Source organism: Cajanus cajan, chromosome 10, assembly GCF_000230855.2.
Source record: "Cajanus cajan strain Asha chromosome 10, NIPB_CcT2T_4, whole genome shotgun sequence".
Lineage (NCBI taxonomy): Eukaryota > Viridiplantae > Streptophyta > Magnoliopsida > Fabales > Fabaceae > Cajanus > Cajanus cajan.
The window spans coordinates 42,893,763-42,905,771 of NC_138526.1; the positions used below are offsets into that span (position 1 = coordinate 42,893,763).

A 12,009-nucleotide genomic window follows, 5' to 3' on the forward strand; every position below is an offset into this window, starting at 1 on the left:
GAGAAAAAGAAAGAAGCACGCGCAGCAAACACAGTGGTGTGGCACAGAATGATATGATTGAACTGAACTGTAACGAACACGCGCTGACACATCTAATTGTTTTGCCTGCAAATTCTATTTGAAGGGTAACAAGTTCAAAAAAAATTACGTAAAAAACAAACTCAGTGCTTCAAGAAACTCATAATCTATTACTTGCGTTTATGTTAAGCAAAAGTGAAAAACCGATAACCAATTTGACCCACCTCCTCTCCACTCCTTGTAACACCATTCTGGGACGTTCACCAACTCATGTTATTCTTAACACATGCAAGGGTGCATCCACAAAGTGGGTGCACATTTTTTAGGCGTGGTCATAAAGATTTTAAAAATAACAAAGAAATTAATCAACAAGTTTCACCATAGTTAATAAATAATTGAATTAAACATGTTTTTTTTTTTACAGAAATTTGATTTATTAATTGTACATATAAAAAATAATTTATTGAGAGAGAGAAAACTTAGGTAGCTTAAAAAATAAATAATAAAGACACATAGGATGATCATCATCGAGCACTCTCAACTTTCGTTAATTTAGTGTCATTCTTAAAGGAAAAATGTGGAAAAGTACAATTATTAGTAAATGTGTGTATATTTTAATCCGAAGCAGCATCTCAGGATTCCTGTATTATGTTCTTAAGTTGCACTTTAGGTGGTTGTTGTTTACTTGTTTTGCGTGAGAGAATCGTATGCTATTCTTTTATGTTGTATTGCTATTAAATTTGTTTTCTTCCTTGTTTACAATTGTTTACGATATAGTGTGACTCAACAATTATTTGGATAAGGAATAAAGTTAGGTTCTAACTTTATGGGTAAATGAATATTATTTCTTTCATTCAAACGTGGGATTATTTTTTCTTTTACAATCACAATGATTTTTAATACAATTCTTAATTCAAATTTGAGTTTTTTCTTTTCTTTTACGATTACAATGATGATAACGAAAGAGTTTAGTTTAGTAAGTTAAGTAAAGTGTTTAATTATTATAAATTCTATTACTAGTGTATTCGATTCTTCCGAATAAAAAAAATTGATGATATCAAAGTTTGAAGTTATAATTTCTTGTAAACTACCTTGCTCTTTATAACTGTGCACATTTCTAGCAGCTTTGTGAAGGAGCTTTACCCATCAAGGTTACACAATGTTACTCATAAAAATACTCAAACTAATCATTCATTTATGTTACTCATAAACATATCCACTAAATGTACGTCAGACAGACGTGAGGACATTTTGATATATACGAATTATTCTTAATACGTTTATAGATAAAGAGAACAATATTCAGACAACTCTATATCATAATTGCAGATATAATGAAAATATATTTTTTTATTGAAACTTGAGATTTTTCTTTCTGGTTTAGAAGATATCACTCTATCTCGTGAAATCTACCTATAATCTTTCTTCGTTATCTTTCTTTACGTAACTTGTTTTAGAAAAATGCATTAACCTAACAATTAATAAACATGACTTTTGAGACATACATAGTGTAGAGTGTAGATCCTGCACTTTGATACAAATTAGAGAGGCATGCTTACTTAAAAAGATAGACAACAATATGTTAAATTAAAAAGGCATTCAATTCTTGTTTATACATATACGTTATTAGTGTATGAGCACATATAGATGCACTCTCTAGAAATTATTTGTTGTTAATTATCGGACTTCTGAAGGGATCAGCAGGAAGACATACATCATACAAGTGTGCTAATGCTACTAACATGTTCAAAGTGATTAAATTAATTCACCTACAGACTGAGCAAATAAGAGTTGAAATATGACAAGTGAAATTCGACAAGGACAATCAATTTCTGTTTTTTTTTTTTGGTAATGGCAGCCTTAAGCTCAATACTAACTTTGCGGTGGTGCATGTGCATGCTTCTTGATGCTGGGGTTATTTTATGATATTTGTAGGGGATATTTTATGAGAGTTATTCTTATAAGGTTATTACATAAAAGGCTTCTCTAAAATTGGAGTATGTATGTATTTTTATAAGTTGTTATTTTTTCTTTTATTTTATAAAATGTAGGACTTGTTTGTATCCCAACAATCCTTTCATGCAAGTATAAGGGTTTTTTATAAGTTGTTATTTTTTCTTTTATTTTATAAAATGTAGGACTTGTTTGTATCCCAACAATCCTTTCATGCAAGTATAAGGGTTGTTACGGCATCCAACCTTACGGCTCTGATACTGGGGTTATTTTATGGTATTTGTGTGAGAGGATATTTTTTATAAGGGTATTTTTTTATATAAGGTTATACATACACAATTTCACAATGATGAGATATTGTCTACTTTAAGCCTAAATTTTCACGGTTTTACTTTTTTATATAAGGTTATTTTATGGTATTTGTGTGAGGAGATATTTTTTATAAGGGTATTTTTTTATATAAAATTATTACACACACAATTTCACAGTGATGAGATATTGTTCACGGTTTTACTTTTAGTTATTATCCAAAAGACCTCTCTAGCATTGGAATATATGTGTGTTTTTATAAGTTGTTATTTTTTCTCTTATTTTATCGATGTGAGACTTGTTTATATCCCAACAATTGACACCATATTGAATATGTTAGAAATATGATACTATGATAACAGTGTTAGTTTATAAGGCAGATACATGGATTAACATGTTAGATAATTCTATCCAAGAAATACGTGTAAATTAACAGGTTTACAAGTCTCAATTTGGTGCACGCAAGCCTAATACTCTTTACTTACATTTTTAGAAGTGTTAAGAACATTTTGATATATAATGACTCAAATCTTGAGTGATTTAAATAATGTGAGATTTTTTTTTAAATAAACATGAATATGTGTCATATATATAAAGAAAATTAACAAAATTACCCAGGGAGTTCCTACTTAGATTTTCAAACCTCTTGAATATTGATTTGGTATTGCAACTTGGGTTTTGTCTTTAGGTGTGTTATGTATGTAAGAAATCCTATTCTCATTTCTGGTTACACCACAGCATCCTCTGTTTTCCTCCAAGAGATCCCTAAATATTGATGCTTCTTTACCAATTCTGGCAGAAACCTCTTTCACTAATTATTTATATGCAGAGTTTTAAATTCTTGATATGTGGTTTCGTTGTAATCTGTGATGTCATGGGAAAATATAGATAAATGTGGCCGTAATTGCAGTCACAAAGACTCGAAAAACCTTAACTTTGTGATTCAAATTGTGTTGGTAGACAGTTTTACAAAACCATGTTTGTATGATTGAAGTTGGATGGTGATATATCTGGGATTGTTGAAATTTGTAGCATTAACAAGACATGTTATGTGACTTTCTTTTCATCTCTTAAAGAGTCTAGGAAATGGATTGAGGCAGATCATATGGTTGTTGCCATTGTTTTTTGGTTTATCTTTGTGATCAAGTTGTAACAAATTGCAACATGCAAGTTGGACATTAGCAAATTCAGCCAGGAATTCAGACACCCAAGAAAACTTATGAAAATAATAATATGAAAATTATTCAATAGAGTATTAGAACGCTAGAAAGAATAAAGTATTGAAACCAATTAGATTGAGTAAAAGATAATTTTCATGTACAGTTGAGCTAAACTAAATTCTACACAGAAAGCAATTTTTTCTCCTCTCTGACTATCTTCTGTCTGAGATAACTCATGCTTTAAAAGTCTCTACAAAATTCTCACCATCAACCCTCCCTATTTAATCCAAAGAAAAACTTGATCCAAAGAAAAACTTGATCAAACACATCTATTTGTGTGATAAATGTACTTCCCCTGTATTATGACTTCCAAGAAAACATAACAAAAACTCTAAACCAAACTCCAATCACCATGATCAAAGCAAATAAGTCCCTTGGCACCGATTTTAGTAGGATGAGTAAGGTGTCTGAGTTATTTGTTACCGAGTTTGATTCTGACAGATAAAACAAAATGTAAGCCATGTCAACCCCAATTTCCTTTGCCTTCCACTTCTTAACAGCCACCAATATATACAAAGATTCATGAAATAACCGACAAACCAACCATTTAGAACTTTATTCCATAGGTGAAATCCTTCTTCAAAATATTAGGTCTTTTATTGGGTTGCACCTTATCAATAACCAGCGAACAATTTACATGAACCACAAATTTCCTGAGATGTATAAAATCGTTGATAACAAGTCTTATGGGAAGCCTCACTACTACTAACAAAGGAATTTTCTCTTCCTTCTGGTCTTCCATAAACTGGGATTCAATTTCAGAACTTAATTGGCTTTCCCCCTTCAACTCTGCCTTAACCGTTGTTATGTTATTCCCTGGTTGCAAGAAGGGTGGTATCTGTCCCGAGCAAAGTTTTGACCCTGAATATATCACCCCAATGTTATTCTCTAAGTAGTCCAACCAAATGTTCTTATTTGGATTATCTGCTTTCACAATAACCACAACATCAGTGTACACCTTGTTTTCCTTTCGCAATTCAAAAGCGACAACGTCAATGCTTTCAAAGTCATAGGAGGGAATGTTAGGCTTAAGAAGGTAATAAAAGCACAAAGCAAGGGCCACCAAGAGTATAATTATGAAGAGGATTATGCAAAGGCAACAACGACACCAACCAAAACAGCAGCAACATAGACTTAGACACCCGCATCCACCAGAGCTACGATGGGAACGGCGAGCAGGTTTGTGGCCATAAAAAGGAGATTGGTTCTTAAGGACATAAGTTTCAGGTGTCATGATAAATAATGACGGTGATTGTTGATTAATTAACCCTTTGAGAATGTGGCACAGTGCATTCAACGTTAAGAGTAAAGAACATTTTTTTCTTTCTCATTTCCTTGTCTTGAACATGACAGGAGGTGCAATTTTCTGCTTGTTCGATTAGGGAACCTTCCATTGGTTAAGGATTTTGTTACGTATGTATGGACACGGTTCTCTAACCAGGTTTTGTGAGGCTCAAACTGGTTTCTTCATTTTTCTTTTCTTTTCTTCTTTTTGCCATCCTAAATTTAGGCACTTGTTAATTAAAGGTTGCTGATCTTAAATTATGATTAGCTGGGGTGTGGACTAAAATTTGCACATTTCATTCAATATATTTATTTGTTGAACTTTCATTAGTTTTGCTGATCTTAAGAGACTGATTTCTTCCAACTGATATCTACTACACATGCAACTCATGAGTAAATTTATAACCACACGCTTAATAGATACAATTATTTGACAACTTTATACATGATGGTTGTTGAACTTTCTATATGATAATTCAGGGAAAGGGTCCAAGAAATTAGAGAACATGAGGAAGTTCTTGAAAGTTGAAAGATGGGTGATTTATTAAAGTTAGCTTACACAATTCATATGGTGAAAATAGAAAACATAAAGCATCATATATTTGATAATATATACAGAATAAACGGAAGAATGTAGTCATTTTCCATTATGAACGAGAGAGAGAGAGCAGTCTAAAAAAGAAAGTGGTTGAAAAGTGGGGAAGAAGAGAGTTCAGAAGTGGGTGGAGAGAGAGGACTTGGATGTGAAAGAAGCTGCGGTGGTTTGCACAAGCTTAAAGACAGAGGCAACAACTTTCTTGAGGTTGAGAGCAGGGACTTTGTTTGGCTTAGGCGATGTGGACTGTGTGAAAGAATGAAGTTTATAGGTAGTGAGAAAGACTTTCCTTTCCTTGGCTCTCCTGCGTCTGTAGCTGTTAGACTTGGAAATCTGTTCCCTGCGGCTGCGTGAGAGGGAGGTGTTGCGGACAAAGGTGGGCATGGTGTGGTGGCTACACAGTCTCAGACACTCTCCTTCAGTGGTTACAGAACATAGAGTAATAAGGTTTTGATTCTTGTTAATGATGGGTCGTCATCATATTCATCGTTCGGTGTCTCCTTTTTATTGTGTTGTCCCTACTCTTCCCATTGGTGGGTAGGCGTCTATAAAAGGTGCTAGTTCACTATCATCATCTTTTTTTCTTTTCCTTCTCTTCTCCAAATAAAAACAACCTCTTACATCCATAAAATAAAAAATAATTATTTATTAAACACATGTATATCATTATTTTTTTTTTTGAAAAGGTAAAATCACGAAGATTAAAATTAAATGTCAATAATATTTGACCGTTGTAAAATTATATGGACAAATACCATAAAATCCTATAAATATCGATAACAAATATGTGTATTTATAATTTGACTTGACTGGTATTTTAGTAAAGCTTGAAACAAAAGTTCATTAAAAAAATGAAGTAAAGAAAATTTTATATGAAATAGATCATCAAAAGTATAATTTTTTTAGTTAAAAGAAATAAAGGGAAAGTTAATTTTTAATTATTTATTAAAAATATTATCATTATTAATTATGTTATTTTAATTAATTATTAATTATATTATTATTATTAGCTGTACAGGGAAGGAGCATCATAATCTATTATGATATGTAGTGACCGATGTTCAGAAACGCAAAATTGAAGGTAACTTGTTAAATTTTTTTTATCTTGCATTACATCCATTTTTATATATAAAACTGAATTAGTATTCATCAAGAATAAATAAACTAGTTAATTTAATCAATAACAATAAATTTATCATATATATATATATATATATTTAAAATTATTATACTATTTTTTTTAATTAATATTTATATATCTTTTAATTAATTAAAGAATATGTCTTATATTATTTTTCTTTTCTATTTAATACTCATTTTTATCCTAACAAATTAGAGTGCATGCCCTTTAAATAATTTAAATTTTAAAAGGAGAAGGAAATTTAAATTTTAAACATTTTAAAGCCCTTGAAATTTTAAAATTACTCATTTAACACAACTGAAGAGAAAATTTATAGGTATCCACACAACTAGTACTCTAGTAGGTGAATTTCAAAATAGTTAAAGAAAAAACTTTGAAACTGTTTGATTAAAAGTTATGTGTAATATCAACTTAAAAATAATTAAATTGTTTTATATAGAAAGAAAGAGTAATTATGCCTTTGGTCTCTGGTTTTATATTCCTTTCTACTTTTGGTTCCTCAAAAAAATTTTGACTAGTCATAATTCGACAAATAATTTAGAGTTTGTTATTTAGTCCCTCCATTAACTCAGACATTACGCCTTCATGGTTCAAGCTGCCTAACGCCACCAGAATCACGAGTAGGGATGGCAACCGGGTAGGGCGGGTACGGGTTTCATGATATCCGTCCCCGTCCTCGCAAGTTAAACTCATCTCCATCCTTGTCTCCATACTCGTCGGGTATAGATTTTCATCTCCACCCCCATTCCCGTCGAGTATCGGGTATACCCTTACCCGTACCCGTCAATTTTTTTATTTTTTATTTTTTTGTAAAAAAAATGATATTTTTAAATTATTTTTTTATTATATTATAATTATAATTAGGTTATTTCTTTATCTCATATTATAATAAATAATCACACATAAAAAAAATTAAATTTTTTTAATATAATTAAATTAAAAGTGAATATTAAATTAAAAATGAAAACGGGGACGGTTACGGGTACGGGTACGGGGCGGGTAAGTACATACCCGTACCCGTACCCGTACCCGTACCCGATTTAATATATCGGGTTTTACCCATACCCGTATCTGTACCCGGTCAAACCGGATATTCCCCGTCAAAGTCGAGATGGGTTCGGGTATTACTCGCGGGTACAGGTATATTTACCATCCCTGATCACGAGGGAAATGATGCATATTGCCTACGGCAGAGCCCAAGAGCCAAAGGAGGTGGTGCGTGGTGAGGGTGAGGAGGCTAGATTTGATGTGGGGAAAGCTTGTGGTATGGTCATCTTTGTAAATAAGGTCCATGCCAAAGAGAATGAAGCATTTGATTTCGTTTGGATCAAGCATCAAGTAGCCCTTTGCTAGTGTATTCACCCAACTCATTACTATACTTTGATACGGTTCACTTACTACACTGCTAAAAAACCAAATAAGATACATTCAACTCATGATTTAATATATAATTTGTCACTAATATCATGTACACAATTATATGTAAGGAATAAATAACATACTATATACAAAATATATAGTTAAGTGCAAAATAAATTTAAGCGTTGGTTGACATTTATACAATATTTAACTACATTAGAGTAGTGATCAATAAAATTTACTCGGTGTGATTTATCACAGATTGTATTAGTTATTATAATCTTATCCCGCTCTCATATTAAGTATGATTATTGTAGTTTCAATCATAAAGAAAATATAGAATAAACTTGTGGAAAGAATTCAACGTATAATCAAAATTAAACAACATATAGTCAAAATTAAAATTTTGGTATTGAACAAATAATTTAATAAGAATTTGAAATTGATCAACAAAAAATATTTAAATTTAATAAAAATTGAATAAAGTGATAACTTTTGAGTGATTTGAATTAATAATAATAATAGTTAAAGATTGATTCACTAACTTTCCTTATTTAAAACCTCTTAATTTTTCACTCAATTTTGTAATTATATAGTTAATTCATCAATTCACAATTATATTTAAACAACCTTAATTTCTAGGAGTGTTCAAAAAAATTAAAAAAACTAAACTGAATTTAAAACTAGACTGAACCATTTTTAAAAAACTAGAACCAATTATAATAAAACTGAACCAGATTTTTTATAAAATAAAACGAAAAAACTAAACCTATTTTTTTAAAGGTTTGGTTTATTAATATATTTGGATTTCTAGATTGGTTAGTTGCCCCCTCAGGCACTCGCACTCACTCTCACACTCACTCTGTTGCTCGCTCGGACTCACCGTTTCTCCACAGTGTGGGAAACGATCTACAGCACCCCAAAGTGATGATGTCCAGTGGAGAAAAAATAAAATAAAAAATAAGGAATCCCTTCAACAGTTCTAATTTTCATTTCTCGCATCTATTCCTGTCAATGTGATATGAGACAAACGCTAACAAGTGGTACTGTTCAGCGATAACTCTCACTTTCACACAACGCAACCTATCTCGCGATTCCGTGCGCATTTTTTCTGCTTTCGAGGCTCCGGCTCGGGATGGCTCGCCGCTGAACCGGACTGGTTCGGCTCGGAGAGATCTTCGTCTCGGAAACACGCATTGTGGCGGTGATGAGAGGGAGCTGCTGGAACCGTCAGACAGAGCAGCGCTACCGCCATTTCGCGATCTCCACCATTAAATCAGTCAAGATCAAGATTCTGCTCTGTTGTTGCGCCACCTCCACCTCTTCCTTCATCCTTTGGTTTATAAGGTTTGGTTCAAAAACTGGTTTTATTATGAAACTGGTTTTAAACCGATTATAAACTTGTTTATTAAAGTAATTCAGTTTTAAATTGGTTTGTTAAAGTAGTTTATATAATTTATAAACCAGATCATTTTATTAAAATGGTGTGGTGCAGTTTGGTGTGGTTTTTTTAAAAAAACAAACTATGCACACCCCTACTAATTTCTTAGGTGAAAAAGTCTAGGTTGTTTAAGGAGAATCTCAATTCTTTAGTAACTTTGGATAAAATTCTATATTGATGTCAAGGACCAAAAGTTGATAAGTTATATTTCAATTTCTTTATAATAAATGGTATCAATATCTTGTATAGGTTGTGATTTTAAAAAATATTTTTCAACTTGGATTAAAAATTATAGAATCATGTAAAGGTTGATTAGGCTAAAATAAACATTAAGTACAAAAATAAAATGATTAACTAAATAAAGAATTTATTGAAAGAAAAACATAGAGAAAATTACATAATTTGAGTAGCTACTTCAATCTCGAACAATAAAGACTTAGCCACTCATGACTAAGGATTACACAACAAAAATGAAACCTTTGAGCAATCCATAATTACAATAATAACCTTTACAAGAACTCTTTCTAATTATGCTTATATTGAATGATAGGAATTGAATACAAATACCTTCTAGAAATCCTATTATAACAATTATGATGGACTTTTAAATCTAATACGCTCACTCAAAACACTTATGTAACTCGCATTGAGTGAGCATATGTGTGTGTGCCTCTAGTAGTGCTCTCTGATTTCACTCGCTTAAAGTGTTCTTATGATAGCTCTAAGTGAATTTTGCTCGCTTAGAGGATCGAAGTAGCTTACTCTAAGCGAATTCATATAGTCTTATAGGGTTGCTCTATGACTTGGCTAGTTCATAACAAATTTCACTTGTTTGGAATGAGTCTTCTATGTAACTTGAAATGATGGTTTTCTTTCAAGATTTGCAACTTCCAAATTATTTTCTTCCTGTGTTATTTATGAACAAAGAAAACATTAAAAGTATCTAATATTTAAACAATTAAATCATAAAATGAAATTAATTCTTGAGTAAGTGTTTTATGGTAAAAAATAAGATTTAAAAATATAAAATATATTAATAATCATCTAAATTATATATATATATATATATATAATGAGGGTTATAATAATACTGGTGTAATTTTTACTAAGTATTACACGGTTCAATAACTTTATATTAAATGTGAATTTTGTAAATTCAACCGTTAGATTAAAAGTTCATATCTGTATATCAAATTTTGTTAAAATTGAACAACAACTTAAAGGTAATCAAAATGTTCATATTTTAGTATATTTAAAATATATATATTACGTCAATTTTGTTTTATAAGAATGAAGTATCAAATTATCTTGGATTAATATAAAATTTTGTATATATGATCTAAGGAATATGAACTTTCAATCTACCAGTTGGATTTTCAAAATTCACATTTAATATAAAGTTATTAAGCGGTGTAATATTTAGTAAAAATTACGCTGGTATTATTTGAACATCCTATATATATATATATATATATATATATATATATATATATATATATATATATATATATATATATATATATATATATATATATATATATATATCTTGCGACATGTGACACCACAAGTACGTAATTTCATAAATATACATTTAAATTGGCCTGCATTAAAATGATTTATACAACTACACAATACAAAAATATTTTAAATTAATAAAAAAAAAATCATTATATTGTCCACAAAATTTAACGTTATGTGGCATTTGAGAACATGACAATTGTCAATATCTCACCACATCAAAACCATAGATATTTGTTTTGTGTTTAGGTGAGAAGTTAGGGGTGGTTGTTGCCATGAAATTGTTTTTTTTTTTTTTTTTCACTTATACATCGGTTAAAATGTAACTAATGTAAAAAAATAACATATTTCTTTACATAGGTAATATTTACATCAATTATAAAATTAACATAGAATGTATTTTTCAACTGATATAAAAGACTCTTCCTATATTAGTGTGTGGATGGATAAAAAATAAATGTGTTATTTCTAACTAAGACTCGAAACACTAAGGAAGTTGTATATTTCTTGTTATTTGAATCTTTTAAATAAAAATACAGTTTTTCTTATAATTTTTTCTATGGACTGAAGAGAGGTGAAAAAGACGGGAGGAATATCAAATAAAGGGAGTGATCAAATAAAAAGAAATACAGAAGAAAAAAATTTGTAAAAGGTGTTTGTTTTATCTCACTAGATTATAGGGATGGACTCATAAGTGTTAGATCGGGTTTAGGAATACTTTACATCAATATTAAATATTTAATAGTTTGAGTTCGTTTAGAAATTTTAAAAACAAAAAATAAATTGCCAACTCAATCAAACTAAATCAATCTCATTATGTGATCAATTAATAAATTAATAAAACATTAAAAAAATAGAAAAAAAAGAGTATATAATAAAAATAAGAAAAGATAGTAAAATAAAAGAAAATTTGAAAGATAATCTAAAAGTTTAAATTATAAGATTACGCCGTGTAAATATTATAATTGTAAAAGTACAGATTTTTTTATAAAAAAAATAATATAAGTTTAAGTGGGTTCGAGTTTCATGTGCCCATATTCAATACTCAAATCAACATCAACATTTTTTTTTCTAGGCAAAGAAATTCAACATCAACATACCATCATATTTATAATTTTAAAAATAATCCAAATTAACGATCCAAACCAAAAGAAATTTTCTTCTTTAATTT

General features: G+C 30.2%; 1 protein-coding gene across 1 annotated transcript; it reads right to left on the minus strand.

The window, feature by feature from the left end:
* Positions 1-4,047: 4,047 nt before the first annotated feature.
* Positions 4,048-4,734, minus strand: LOC109810392 (NDR1/HIN1-like protein 6). Its single transcript, XM_083064879.1, has one exon. The coding sequence runs from the start codon at positions 4,732-4,734 to the stop codon at positions 4,048-4,050; it is 687 nt and encodes a 228-aa protein (XP_082921005.1).
* Between the last annotated feature and the right edge of the window lie 7,275 nt (positions 4,735-12,009).